The sequence below is a fragment of the Podarcis cretensis genome, assembly GCF_951804945.1.
Source record: "Podarcis cretensis genome assembly, chromosome: 14".
NCBI classification, from domain to species: Eukaryota; Metazoa; Chordata; class Lepidosauria; order Squamata; family Lacertidae; genus Podarcis; species Podarcis cretensis.
Genome location: NC_137183.1, coordinates 14605311 through 14620683, shown reverse-complemented (window position 1 = coordinate 14620683; position 15373 = coordinate 14605311). Strand labels below are relative to the sequence as shown.

The following is a 15373-nucleotide window of genomic DNA, read 5'->3' as shown; positions in this document are numbered from 1 at the left end:
CCGTACGGGCAGGGGTACCTTTACCTTTACCTTTACCTAGAGATTGCACCAGATTATTGGGACCTACCTGCATAAGTGGTTGGGCTGCCCCAAGGTAAATCAGTTCTAGACAAAATTATTTTCTGAGATCTCACTGATAACTGGACAAACAATTCATCCTTTGTCTGGCTCTTTTGAATTTGTTTGTAGATTTGGATCAAGACCTGAATAACAAGGAAATGATTTTGCATCTTTTGACAGTGAGACAGGCCACAATTGCCAAATGTTGGGAAACTTTTTATCTCAATAATCTAGGCTATTGATATTCCCAGACTTTTGAAATATCTCACATGAGCTAAAAGTGGCCACGGGCCAAACTGAGAGATCACTTCATAGCCATTTGGTCCAATTTTATATTATATAGTAATATAGCATCTGCTTTAGACCATGGAGCTTTTCCCCTTGGTATGTTTTATTACTGACCCAGTCAATCACATAGCTATATTCTCTTGCATAACAGCCTGCTTATAAACATGGCAAAGGAGACAGGGAATGGGTGTTGCTGGAGAGACACATATAAGAAATAGGCAGAAAAAGGTGCTCTCTGGATCTCACTTGAGGACACAGTTGACTGACAAACACTTTGGCAAATATTTCCCTTAAGAGACAATCCTTAAGGCCACTGCAGGCCACTGCTATAAGTATGACAATAGAAATATATTTGCTCAGCTCAATGTCAGCTTTTTATATTATTAAATGCAAAGAAACAAGCCACCGATTGCCAAGTGAAGTCTTTCAGTGAAACTCACTTCTGGGAACCATCTGCACTTTAAAAACACACAAACTGCAGTCGAGTACACAGCTATGAATATCTGAGTCTCGCTGATGTTTGGTCCATTCTAACAATATGGTTCTATAAATGTGCTAGGTTGTGGCTTTAATGCCTAGGCTGCAATCCTTGTAGCATTCCATTAGCATCACTGCCACAAAATCAGCCTAGAGCAGGGAACTATAGAATAATCTGTATGGTGAGCTGGTTTGAAAGCAATCACTGTATCTAGGCTCTGCATTACTGTATCAAGTGTCCCTGCACTCTTTGAGGATACAGAAATAATGTCTCTTCCACAAACTTTGCCAGCACTTCAAGTCAGGAACCCCCCAGGGCCTCACACTCTTATAGCATAGCCTAAGAAGGATAATAACTTTCACTTAGCTACTTAGTGCACCAAACCACCAGCACATTCTGCCAAACACTTGTGGCATGACAACCATACAATATGGCCATAATGAAATAGTTTAGATTCTTTCTAGAGTGCTGAATTTCAGACTGGCCCAAGACAGCCTTGGCATATTAGATCAAACTATTACCAACTAGCTGTACACAGTTACACATGAAAAAGTCTTAGATGAAGCTGGGCAGCAGATGCCATAAAATTCATTGTATTCTCTTAAATTAACAAAATGTACCAACCACTTCTCTTCTATCATGGAAAGAGCAGCTGATTGTTTGCGAGAGCTAGTTTTGGTTTCAGCAAATGCTATTTAAAAACCTCTCTGGAGGGTTGCTACTGGATGGTCCACAGTAAAGGAGCTTTGTCCTACTATGAATTTGTGTAGCACCTAATGTGAAAGAGTTTTGATCTTGCTTCAGACAATAAAGGGAAGGAGCAAAAATAAACAAGTAAACAAACTTTTTTCCTAGGTGGGGAAAGTCAGGAGCTGTAAATGCAAGCATGTTTCTCTTGTATTTGGGGAACAGCCACTGCTCAGTGGTAGAACACATGCTCTGCATGCAAAAGGTTGCCATGCAGGGCTGGAAAAGGCTCCTCTCTGAAACCCTGGCATTCTGGTCCAGATTTAAATTGTGCTTTAGACCCCAAATATCTAAAAAAGTAGAGGCAAGAGTCCCTGCTTTCTGTGAACTCTGACATGTGGTTCTCCATCCAATTTGAAACCATACTGGATCCTGCTTAGCTTTGCAAATGTGCTTGCAGTTTTATTGCTGCACCAAAGCCCGAGGGCAGAGCTGGTAAGCCAGCAGCCCTCCAGACGTTGAATTCCAACTCCCATCAGCCGCAGCTAGCAGCATAGTTAAAGATAATGGGTGATGTAGCTCAGCAACGTTGGCGAGTCATGGGTTCCCCACCCTTGTCCTAGAGCACCAGTAAGAGTTTTTAAAAACAGCTTAATGTTATGGTGCACATTCACTGCAATACAACCCACATGCTCAAAATAAAGTTCACTTTCCATGGCCTTTGCAACTTACAGACAGATGTCCACCAGCTGATTCAGTTCAGGACAGCTGCACTCATATAAGTCCTTGCAGCTGGCATGGCTCTGGTTCATTAAATCCCCCAATAACTGGACTGCATCTTCAGGTGCCTCTGTACAAATCTTCTTAAACTCCAGGACTCTGGCAGCTTCGCTGTACACATGCTTAGCACGTTGGTATAATTTAAAGGTGGTCACTAAATTTAAAAAGCAAGAAAAAATATTCAGTGCAGGAACAAATGATTTATTGCTATCAGATGTGGTCATGTGGCTTCCAGAGAAAACTGGTAAGAAAGATGATCCAATATTTTCCTATCTATTTTGTTTCTCCTTTCAGTCATGTCAGTATTGGTATAAAAACTGTAAGCTCCGATCCACAGCAAGGAAGATGGTATGCAGAGGGATAGGGGACTGCAGTTATCATGACATAAAACATACCATGCCAGTCAGCTGTGTTGTATTCTGTAAAGGCAGCAAACTTGGGGGTTGAAATAATGTGGTCAGGAGGAAAGTGCTTTAACAAACATACCCCAGTAGCTTCCTCCATTCTGCTTTTCTTGCTGCCCCACTCCAAGTAGGAATAGACAACACTCCTTCCCCCTGGTTAAGTATCCTGAGCAATGGCGCTGCTTGACAAGTGTCAAAGCATTAGAGCTACCTCCATGGTTTGTGGTCTTCTTAACTTCCTTCAGAAATGTCTAATTGACTTTCTTTTTTTAAAAAAAAAAATGAAAGACAAGAGTCTGGAGCCCCTGTTGGTATGCAACCCAATAAATGTGTACCTCCTATACCTGTCGGCATCTGAAATGCCATGACTAGGAGGTTGTCTCCTTTGAAATCCACAATATGTTTCTCCTATTGTGTTTGCTCAAAAATTCAGCATTCGTTCATTTATTACATTTATATTCCACTTTATTTTCTTCCAAGTTGCTCAAGGTGGTGTACATTGCTCTCCTCCTTCCCATTTCATTCTCACAACAACCCTATGAGGCTAAGAGATGGTGACTGGTCTAAGGTTCCCCTATGAGTTTCATGGCTGAGTGGGGATTCAAAGCCTGATCTCCCAAGTCATAGTCTAACACTGGTTCTCAGGTGGCAACAAATAAATACCTTTCTGAAGTTTTCTGATTGAGCTGTGTTTCGAACTTCCATGCAACTAAGGAACTGGGAACGACTAACCACAGGTGAATGAAAAACCTTTATAAGATTATCTCCACCAGTAAATTTCATATAACCCAGACCAGCAAATACGGTGTGTAGTTTATACTGTCAATGCTTAGCCTTGTGCCAGCCCCCAAGTGAGTAGCGTTCTTCCAGCATGAAATATATAACCTCAAAAGTATTACCAACCTTATCAAGTACTAACCTTGCCCTAATGATGCTAATGGTTGTTGAGAAAGCGTATTTCACTGCTCTTTATCTCAAGCGTTGTCCTATCCCTTCCTCTATCACCTTTACTAACATTTTTGTTGAAGTTTATTTTGTACATCTCTTCACCAGTCCCTTCAACTCATGCAAAGGGTTGAACTACCAATCACCTAGTTTACATTTCTCTCTCTCTCTCTCTCTCTCTTGACCATTGTTTATTTATTTATAACATTTATATCCTGTCTTTTTGCCTGACCACAGGCATCTGAGGCATCTTCAAGATTCAAAACGACACGGCAATAAATTGCAGTGGAAGTGGTTGACACATGCAGCTGCAAAAGTAACATATATGTATATATGAGTTCAAGGGATACAAATATTTTCACATTAAAACTGAATGGCCCTTTCATGCAGAAATACTCCAAAGGGCTAAGGCCTTAATTGCATCCACCAGGGACCCAATCTGGGTGCCAGGTGGAGATCAGCCAACATATTTTCTCTATTGGGTTCTTGGATCTTTGGTCATGTTGAATTCTGGGAGTGATATAAAACGCCAGTAGATTTTTCTTGTAGGAAAAGCTGAATAAAAAATGGTATTCAAATGCACTTCATAGCACATCATTCACAACATGCGTTGCCACCGTAAAATGTCCACTTTAGCTGGTTTAAATTTGAGAGACATTGGTTTCCTGTCTCTCCTCAAAGACATGGGAAGCAGAGGGGGAATTACAGTGATGAATGAAGAAAACAACATCTTCAGAGGTGCCAGGATTATTTGGCCCGATATGAAACATAACTGCTGTTAATGAGAATGGACCCAATGGAAGAGTTGCCTAAATACATCATTGTTTTGGAATAAAATTAAAACCCATCAAAATTGGAAAAAGCTATGTACCCCAATGGAAATGACCCCCCTGGGATGGGTCACTGAACAATGGAAGAAGTTTTCCCAATTCCCAATTTACCAAATCCATTCAGGAGTACATTTTGTCCCTGTGTTTATGAATTTGTCTCTGCTACTTTTGCACCATGCAATGCACAGTATCACTGCTGGGTGGTTTACAGAGGTGTGTGTTGAAAACAGAGCATTCCTCTCTGGACAAATTCTCTTTCCAGACTATTTCCTTTTGAAGGCATTATTTTACAGCGGGGCAGTTTTAAAAATGTGCATTTGTTTAGGGCATATCTGAAAGTTGCGTGAGAGTCTGCCATTGCTCACACTCTCTTGTAAATCACCATTGAACAGTAGTAACCCAGAGAATGAACTGAAAACATGTCTGGTTTCAATTTGGAGGCCAACATCTTGCCAAAGGCTGTGATTGATTCAGAGACCACCCTTCGGTAAAGCAACGCTTCACTGGCCAGATTACCTTAAAGCACTTCGCGGTTCTCTCAAGCTCGTCACGTTACGTACTGGCCATGGGAATCATCTTTTTACTTCTTCCTGCCAGCCAGACGTTGGAAAGGCATGTTCTCAACAACATTCTGTCATGTAAGAGAAGGCTCTATAACCTCTCCACATTTGGTTTTGCCTCTAATCTAGTGTAATCCTTTCAAAGCAATTATTACATCCAAAATGACAGAAACCGGGGTTGCATTGTTGTTTTCTTAGACTTTCTTATTAGAGTGACTGTTTGCCAAGCAAATGTGAGTTGAGGAATGATAGTATTTAATTAAGGGGCTCTATTGTGTGTGGGACGTGGGTGGCGCTGTGGTCTAAACCACAGAGCCTAGGGCTTGCCAATCAGAAGGTCGGTGGTTCGAATCCCCGCAACGGGGTGAGCTCCCATTGCACAGTCCCTGCTCCTGCTCACCTAGCAGTTCGAAAGCACGTTAAGTGCAAGTAGATAAATAGGTACCGCTTCGGCGGGAAGGTAAACAGCATTTCCATGCACTGCTCTGATTCGCCAGAAGCAGCTTAGTCATGCTGGACACATGACCCAGAAAAACTGTCTGCAGAAGCAGGCAAACGACGACTCCCTCGGCCAGTAAAGCGAGATGAGAACCGCAACCCCAGAATCGTCCGCAACTGGACCTAATGGTCAGGGGTCCCTTTACCTCACTTTTATTGTATTTAGCTGGTAGAGCAGCCCAATTCTTGGAGAAAGCCACAAGTACTAACACATGATGGATTCTAGTAACGAGGAGTCATGCAGCCACTTAAAGGTCTACCATGCAGCATCTGTAAGATGCAGAGGTGCACATCTGTCACCTCCACCGACCAGCAAGACAGAGAAGTTGAAAGGACTATAATTTGGGCTAGTTCCCCCCACCTAACCTACATAGTTAAAGAGTTTTAACATCACGTCTCCCATTTTATTTTTAAATTTATTGTGATTTATATAGTATATACAAACTCCACAAGTAACAAAAAAAGATCCAATAACCGTTTCTGCTTTCCCTTGGACAAGCAGATTATACAAACATCAATGCCAAAACAGGATGGAGTATCAGTGTCCGTCTTCTTTCAGTGTACATTCCCAACAACAGGCTGGAATCGGATTCATTCTGGATTAGGCTTTACAAACTGTTCCAAATTATGACATATTGTGATGATAATTGCATCTCTGTGTTTATCTGGTTCACAAACTAAACAAAATCTTCTAAAGCTGTGTGAAAGGATTCAATTTGTGTTTGCTCCCTTAATACTTCAAAGTAGTGTGTTAGTGTCTCCATTGCCACTAAATACCATAACGTCTTATACCAGCTTCTCAAGTTTAGCCCATTAGCATTTTTCCAATGTTAGGACAGTATACGCGGGGCTGCCCTTGAAACTGTCCCAGAAACTCCAGCGGGTGCAGAATGCTGCAGCGAGGCTCCTCACAGGGTCTCTGCCATGGGAGCATATTCACCCAGTGCTTTTCCAGTTGCATTGGCTCCCGGTGGAGTACAGGGTCAGATTTAAGGTGCTGGTTTTGACTTTTAAAGCCCTTCACGGCCTAGGACCCTTGTACCTACAGGACCGCCTCTCCTGGTATGCCCCACGGAGGACCTTAAGGTCCATTTATAGCAACACCCTAGAGGTCCCAGGCCCTAAGGAAGTTAGATTAGCCTCAACCAGAGCCAGGGCCTTCTCAACACTGGCTCCGGCCTGGTGGAACGCTCTGTCTCTTGAGACCAGCGCCCTGCGGGATCTGATCTCTTTCCGCAGGGCCTGTAAGACAGAGTTGTTCCACCTGGCCTTTGGCTCAGAATCCGTTTGATTCCCTCCCCCTCTTTCTTTTCCTTTCTCCTCCTATGAAGAGATTGCTCCCTAATTGTTTTAATGTTGTATCTTAATTCTTTTAAATTGTATTTTAATCAACTTGTTTTTATTATTGGTTGTTAGCCGCCCTGAGCCCGGTCTTGGCTGGGGAGGGCGGGGTATAAATAAAAATTTATTATTATTATTATTATTATTAGTCTAGCCACTACCACCATATGTTGGAACAATTCTTTGGCAACAATGTCTAAATTGAGACATCCCCCAAAAGTGATAGAAGGCATAGTTGTGGATCTTTGGTGACTTGACACTTGGCTCATCTCCTCAATGACATTCTCCTAAAATATTTCTACTAAGCATTGTCACCAGAGGTGCTAGTAGGTCTCTAACAGCCTAACCTGTGAATAATCTTTAAATATTTGTACTTAACAGAGGACAATATTATTCTGACTGTTTTTATCAGCCAACCTAAAGAAAATATAGCATGCTGGGTCAATTTGCTTTCCTAAATCTATTTCCCATACAGCCTTAAAGTTATCAAAGGTTGACATTGTCAGATCAAGCAGCAAACCATACACCTTAAGAGACTAAGCCCTTGTATCCTCCTCAGAATCATGAATCCACTTTTCAAATGATGTGAGCTCCCTTCGTAGTATGCTCTTTTATTAGGGAGCAAGTAATGAAAGACTGTCCTGGATTAAGCTCCAGCCACCCAACCCTTCTCCTGCAATTTTTATTTTTTATTTCGACATTTGACAAAAGTCACCTGAATGAAAGAGCCATTTATCTTTCAATTCAGAGCAATATGATTCCTTAATTGGGCTATGAAAGGAGGAATAATGGAACACAGGCATTAACAGAAAGAAGTAATGGGACAGCAAAACCACCAACACCTCCATTTCAATACATGGAATGGGAATCACTTAGCAAGCACCACCAAGCACTGCATTGGAATATGGCTCACAGACATTTGGTACCACTGGGTACCAAAACACTAAGAGTCAACCATGGGGGAGACTATTGCCTTCCTGCTCTGCTTGAGGGCTTCCCAGAAATATCTGGCTGGCCACTATGGGAAATAGGATGGTGAACTATATGGAGCTTTGGATTGACCCAGGAGGGTGGTACTTTTATTCTTAGGATACACTAATGGAAACAAAACCTCCATGGAGAGGCCCAGATTCGCAACCACAATTGGCTTCTCATCTTACAGTTGAGCAGCTGAACTTCAGGTTTCCCAAGTTCACATAAAGAAAGCAAAGCAAAGCTGGCACCCAGATTCCTGTTGTACATCAGGGTGACTAGCCTGTGGCCTTCTAGATGCTATTGGCCTTAACTCCCATCAGTCCCAACAAGCATGGTCAGGGGTGGTGTTAGCTGTAATCTAGCAACATCTGGAGGGCCACAGGTTAGCACATTCCTGCACATGCCCTCTTCAATAGCTCCCACATGCATTAAGTGGATTGCACTTAAACTGCTTGTGTTGAAGGCCACAAAAAAAGCTTCACAATCAATCAACATCTGGTCCATGCTGCAAAAAGTCAAGCAGATAGCTTCTCATCCTGGAAGCTCAAATTCTCCAAAGACAAACTGCAAATAAGCTGGGTGGCTTCCAACAAAACACTAAAATACAATAACCTATTAAACATTAAAAGCTCAGCTGATTTAGCTGCTACAAAATGTAGGTCTCTCCCTCCCTCCCTCTCCTTTCAGGATTATGGGTCCCCCAGCCATAGATGCCTGAAACAAACCGTGATTTTCAGAGGAGCTCCTGAACATTCTACTAAATTATTATTATTATTATTATTATTATTATTATTATTATTATTAATTTACACCCCACCCTCCCCAGCCAAGGCCAGGCTCAGGGCGGCTAACAAGCAATAATAAAAACAAGTTGAATGAATACAACTTAAAAAGAAGATTTAAATACAACATTAAAATATTGGAACATTAAAATGCAGCCTCATCACAGGAGAAGAAAGGAAAAAGAAAGGTAAAAACAAAAAACAAAACAAAAACCAAGTTGGTTGTGGAGAAGGAAATCAGCAAGCTTGTTTCCCCTCTCAACAACGCCAGAGGCTGCTACTACTTACTATGAAAATTTCGACCTAATGCGTGCCAAAAGGAAAAACATTAAGACTATAATAACCTGGAAATACAGCAATATAAGCAGGTAGACGTCTTTGTTTTGCTCTAATAAGGCCCTTTCTAAACAGACACTGTTTCCCCTGAGGGACCAGATAGGCATCGCTAATCCACCCAGACGACAGTGTCCCAGCAAGCTATTCCATTAAGTAAGCCCCACTTCCTAGTATTCCATTGGCGCTGGAAAACAGTAGTTTGTGCCAAAGCAAACATGGGGATTATACATGTACTGGTGTGGAGATGGCAATTGTGCTACTGTCATGCACCAGTTGTATGATGCCCATGTGTCAGACTCAACTCCTTTTGAGTTCTGCATGGGACAAACATAACCTGTAGTCAGCAAGAAGCAGCAAGTGATAGGGGACAGGGAAAGGTCAGAGACTAGCAGTGAATAATAGGGATGGCTAGGGAGGAGATGGATGGTGGCAGTAAAACAACTGATGTGTTTCTGTGCTGGGTATGGGAAGATTTAGCTGCAACATTTTGTCATACTGAAAGCATTTTTTTCACATGCTACTATACCTTTGGGTCTTACAAATGCTATCCGTATGACTGGCCTTAATGAACCTTTGAAAGAGTTTTTAATTTGATTTCTGCCTTCATGGGCCAGCTGTGACCAGGTGTGTTTCACCTGAAACTTACTACTGGTCCCTTACTCACTATCGTTACCATTTTAGGTCATGTTTCCCGCACTAGTTAGGTATGACTTTCACAATTCACAAAAGCAATGGGAGCAGATATTTTACTTTTTATGAAAGGTATGGGTTAAACCATAGATTTGAATCCATTTTTTTTTAATCTAAAGGGTTTCAGGAGAACAAAATCTGAAAATTATTATTAAGGGGTTCCATTTGACCTAGATGGATAAAGCAAAGTTCAAAGCAAAATCGAAGGCTTTGGTTTGGATGTATTCAATATTAAGTTTAGAAACTGAAATGTTTTTAAAACATTTTTTTGTTGTTTTGTTTTCCATAATAACCAGTTTTTTAGGTCCAAAATATTTGGGCCTGGAGTTACTTTGTTGGTTGATTCTTCACTTGCCCCTACTGCTCCTAATACAAAACCGTTTGTTTAATAAATACATACATACAAAAGCTCTCTAGATATCCTTGTACTGCCCTGTGCCACCAGATGACTCACATAGAGCGTCCTACGCATTCCAAACAGCAGCTCTTCATCACACAGAAAGAACTGTCTGACCTTTTGAAAATAAAGCACATAGAGCTTACGGAGCAACAAGCAAATAAATAAAATGGCATCCTTTCAGACACTCATATGAAGTTATCAGTGCCCTCCATTCTAATAGTGTAATGTTTATTCAAGCTCAGGTAACAGCACCTTGCTTTATGAAGTCTCCTTAAAATGGAACACTAGCCTTTTATTATTCTTTATAGGATAAAACTGCCTTTTAAAAAACGGTTTTACTTTTTTTCAGAAAGCAGGATCACAGAACTAAAAAGAACCTCTGGGATTATGAAGTCCAAGCCTCCAACTGAGAGCTTTGCCAGCCGGCTGACAAACTGGGAGATTAGCAGAACCAGCAAAGGTGACATAGACCCCAAAAGGGATTGACTCAGAGACCATTGCACAAGAAGTCACTGTGCACAATTTATCTCTTTTCTCCGGCTACTGCTTTCTCCACTTCTGGATTAAGGTTAAGCAATGCAGCCTGGCTGTTGCTATTTATGTATGAATCTGTCCTTCTGAATCCAAGTGTTGGTACTCATTATTTAACAAAGTAGCACTCAAGTCTCAGCGCCCTACTCAAGAAAACAGCTTAGCACACCTTAAGGACAGAGGCAAAGACTGATTTTGTGAATGGAGCTGTTTTCATGCGGTCAACTCTAAGGTTGCTAACAAATGTCAAGCACGGCCATGGACAGGATGACATGGGAACTTGCCCCAACACTGTCACTCTGCCCAGTGTGCTGATGGTCCTAATAAAGAAAGTAACCACATCAATCCATCTACCCACAAGATGCTGTACCAAAGCTATGAAGGTAACATTTACATCAGCCTTAAGCATTCTCTAAGGACAATATGATTTCTAAAAATCCTCTGTTTATCGTATGAACCTGCCCAGACTTTAGGACCAGCCTTGCGGTTCTGCTTTCTGTCCCCAGCCACATGTGGTATCCTGGTGACCCCAAGACTGGAATTCCCTAACAGCCAGACACCCTTTTTCTCAGATGGGAAAAACTTTCTAATTCCAGTTACCATATTTGTTAATGTATAAACTGTTTCTGGATTATTCTGGTATGTTATTGCTGACTTTTTAATGTTGTACATACAGTGGTACCTCTGGATATGAATGGGATCCGTTCCGGAGCCCCGTTCACATCCAGAAGCAAACGTAACTAGCGACGGCACGTCTGCGCACATGCGCGTCGCTTTTCGCCGCTTCTGCGCATGACGTCGTTTTGAGCATCTGCGCGTGTGTGAGCGGCGAAACCCAGAAGTAACGTGCTCCGTTACTTCCGGGTTGCTGCGGAGCGCAACTCGAACGCGCTCAACATGAAGCAAATTCAACCCGAGGTATGACTCTACTGCTGTTTATCACTGTATGAAATCAATCTATTGCTTTTACATTTCTTCTGTTTTAATGTTTTACCTTTTTAAAATGCAAGCCATTTTGCCTCAGCACAAAGCAGCACATGAATAATGAAGTAAACTAAACCCTTTCAAGTCCATCGCCAGAGATACTTTTATGGGCAGAGATCCTGATAAAGTTATTCTTGGATCACAGGCCTTTGACAGTGCAATTCTATACATATATCTACATAGAAGTAAGCACCGCTGAAAATAGGTAAGGATTGCAATCTGAGTAACTTGACTTGCCATAGTTGTACAAAGTACCTTGAGATTTACTTTGCTGGTCGTTACTTCCAGGATGTAAAGCTGTGTGTAGAAAAAGATTTTGCCAAAACCACAACAAGCTGGTTGGATGCTTTTAACTCTTAAGATAATTCTGCCCCCAGGTTTACACATCAAAATTAGACTGCAAGGGTTTTTTTGTTTGTTGTTCTTATGAAAGGGAACAAACTGTTTTAAAATACTTCACTTAGAGAGAAACAAATCCCACATTTTATAGGGGAAATGAAGGCACTGTTTTACTGTGGAATGCCTTGCTGCGATGGGGCATACTCATACAATGTGTATTTTATTTTTCAAAACAGCAACAAGTACCCCATAACAAGCAGAGTGAAGCAAAACAGAACAAATGGTGGTGGTAAAGTGTACCTTAGCCATGTAAGCAAATAACCAAGAAGTAAGATCCTTTAAATGGAACTAAGTATTCCCATTCTTGTTCTAAATTAGGATCTAGGCCAGGGGTTGGCAAGGTTTACCGGCCATGGGCCGGAGATCATCCGTGGGCCAGATTGGCGCAGCACGACGCGAGAAATCACGTCTGTGCATGTCCGCGGTGCCAGAAATTGCTTCTGCGCATGCCCAGACACCAAAAATCGCACCTGCGCAGAAGCGATTTCCAGCATCTGGACATGCGCAAATGTGATTTCCAGTATCTGCGCGAGATGCAATTTCTGGCACCGCTCGGTGAGTCCCCGCGCTGCACCAGTTTAGCACAGTGTGTGGAAGACTCACCGAGCGGGCAGCTTGGTTCAGGGGCGGCTCATGGGCCAGTAAAACGGTCTTCATGGGCCGCAGCCAGCCCATGGGCCGCATGTTGCCGAGCCCTGATCTAGGCTTTCAGCTTGAATCTGAAAGGAACAGTAGGAGCAGGATACAGTATAATGTTGTTGTTGTTGGCATCTGTTGGTCTCAGAAGACAATGGGGTGTGCAAGTCAAACTGCTGTGTTGGCAGCAAGGAGTGAAGTCGAACTGCTGTGTTGGCAGCACTGAAGTGATCTTCCCAGGGCGCAAGCCTGGGCAGTGTGTGGAGCTCCTGGGCTGCCCAGACAACAAGACTGGTGAGACAACTCACTGATATGGTCCAAAGGAAAGCAGAGCAATATGTTTGGTACTATCCTGGCTGCAGGAGTTGCCGGAAGGAGGCGTACAAGGCTCCATCCAGCTGTCTTAAGGACTCCACTCTGGATTTGTGTAGGGTTTACTCCGTAGCCTTTTTCTTCTCCCAGATATATCCCTCAAGCTGCAAGGGTTTAGGACCAGAGTTTTCTTTCTCCTAGATGGACTACCTTTCCAGGTTGACATGTTCTTTCTGCCCTTCCCTTCCCTCTACAGCATGGGCAGAAACCGCCTTCTTGACCGTTGGACCCACTTGTCTGTTCAATCTGCCGGAGCCTGTCTTTGCATGCAGGGGAAGTCCCTAACTCACCAAGGGTATGAGACCCATTGGCTATCCTTACTTGGTTTAGCCTGACAATCAATGCCATTTCTGGGGTGTGGCCGCTGTCGCTTGCTCACAGTTTCTAGCAGCCACAGGTGGGAGCTGAGTGTAGGGTGAGGACCAAAGGTGGACAAACTACTCTGGAAGGAGCATAATATGTCCTCCACCAGAGGTACCACCCCTTCCCGAATACCCATAATGAGTTCCATGGATGCAGGATGGGTGCAATAATAAAAATTACTAACTGCAAATTTTAATATTACACAGAAACATGAGCAAGGCATCTCAACTATCTTTTGTTACTACAAGGTACCGTTGCCTCCAGCCAGCAAGTCCAGCAAATAATTTAACTACGTTAAAGACAATTTTTAACAAAATATTAATTCTGTTTCTACAAAGGAAAATAAGATAATATATAGTTTGCTTAACAAGTTCGTTAAACAGAAAAGGAACTGAACTAAAATATTTTTTTGAAATCTTTACAAAGGTTCCCTTTCAACCAGTTATTTCAGTTCCCATAACAATATGCAGTAATGCATAATTTAAATACACTGGGAAAAGACAGAAATCTCTTTGTTTTGTGTACTTCAACATTCCAAAACCAAGCTGAGGGTTATACAAACAATAAATTCTAATTTTTATTTCCCTATTTCTTCCATGCAACTAAACAAGAATCTGTAACCAAGTTTTGTCTTGTACCAATGAAAACAACAGGCTTACTCTATGACCCATTTTTGTTGGCTTTATCACACAGAATCAGAGTCACGCCACATCCTAAGACAGATTCTGTTCGACTAACATCTGCAAACGCTATATGGGATAACATTTCCCTTGGACTTTTCACACTGAAAAGTCTTTCCTACAAGAATAAGGTGCCCAAAGAAGCGGAAGTAGGGGGGAGAGGGGCCGAAAATAACTGAATCTAAACTGTCTTCTGTTGGAGCAGATATTAATAAATACAGCCACACACCCCAATCTAGAACTCACTTCAATCCATGATAATCAGCCTGGAAATTTTCCTGTTCCCTTACAAACATCTCTGCCCTGTCTTCCTTGCTATGACTCCCAGAAGACACCTGTGGCACAATTTTCAAATCCCTAGGAAAATCTCACCCTAGTTTATCACAAGCCTGTAGTCCTCACCCTGAAACAAAACTAAGTACCTATGTGCATTTGCCGCCACCTGTTGCTCTTCCTTTATATTCCTTCCCTCTCTGCTGACATTTAAAATGGTAAACTCTCTGGGAACAGGGGCCTGGGTTTGTTTGTTTGTTCTTTGCTTATGTTACTCCAAGAGCACCATGCATAGTAATATTGGTGAAATAATAAATATGGAGTGAGCGTTGCTCAAAAGTTCCTGGGAAATTCCTCTCTTGCTCCTGCTGCTGCCATGCACTAACCAAACTAGAGTCTGGCTTGCCATGCTGTCTGAACTTCATGTTGTGATTTGTTTCCTCCACACAAACCACAAGCAGTAAGCTAACAACAAACCTTGTTTGCCACTCATGGTTGGGGGGAAAACAAACCACAAGCCCAGGTTCAGACAGCATGATAAGCCAAACCCCGGTGCATGGTGCAGCAGGAGTGTGAACTTTTGGGCATGGTGCACTAGTGCACTGGTTATTCACATTACTGTAGATATTTTTTTTAACCATGTGACATGGAAACCAGGCCATTAACATGAAAGGGGGGGGGGAGAGATTTAGGCTTTAAATATAGATGCAGCCAACATTCTAAAAATGTTCCATGTGCACAGCAAAATGTGGTCGGCTCATTTAATAATAGGCAGAAATACTAAGAGTATATGCCAAGCAAATAAGAGTAGATTAAATTCACTTCCTAAATCAAAAGTTACCTCCCCCGCCAAATGATCAAAATCAAAATAGCCTCTATTTAGTTCAAAAGAGAGAATTTAGAACACATGCTAAATATCTTACAGAACAAGCCGGTCTCGTTCTCCGACCTCCTTTGGTTTTCTGAGGCATGCAAGTTGCTTTGATCACATATCTCCCATGTCAGAACCAGAATTTTTTGCCCCATTGGCACCGTCCTTTAAAGTAGTTGCAGAACGTAAGTTGCATTCATCGATTTAGTT

The 15373-nt window shown here is 42.2% G+C and overlaps 1 protein-coding gene across 5 annotated transcripts in view; it reads right to left on the bottom strand.

Annotated features, from left to right (window-relative positions):
• Positions 1 to 15373, bottom strand: part of GALK2 (galactokinase 2) — a 77762-nt gene that overhangs the window by 8464 nt on the left and 53925 nt on the right. For 3 of the 5 annotated variants that reach the window (XM_079953381.1, XM_079953382.1, XM_079953380.1), the window contains one exon: positions 2246 to 2447. In XM_079953381.1, coding sequence (XP_079809507.1) covers positions 2246 to 2447 — 202 coding nt within the window. Of the gene's footprint in view, positions 1 to 49; positions 204 to 2245; positions 2448 to 15373 lie in introns of all 5 variants that reach the window. The other 2 variants (XR_013833054.1, XR_013833055.1) reach the window with 2 other exon arrangements.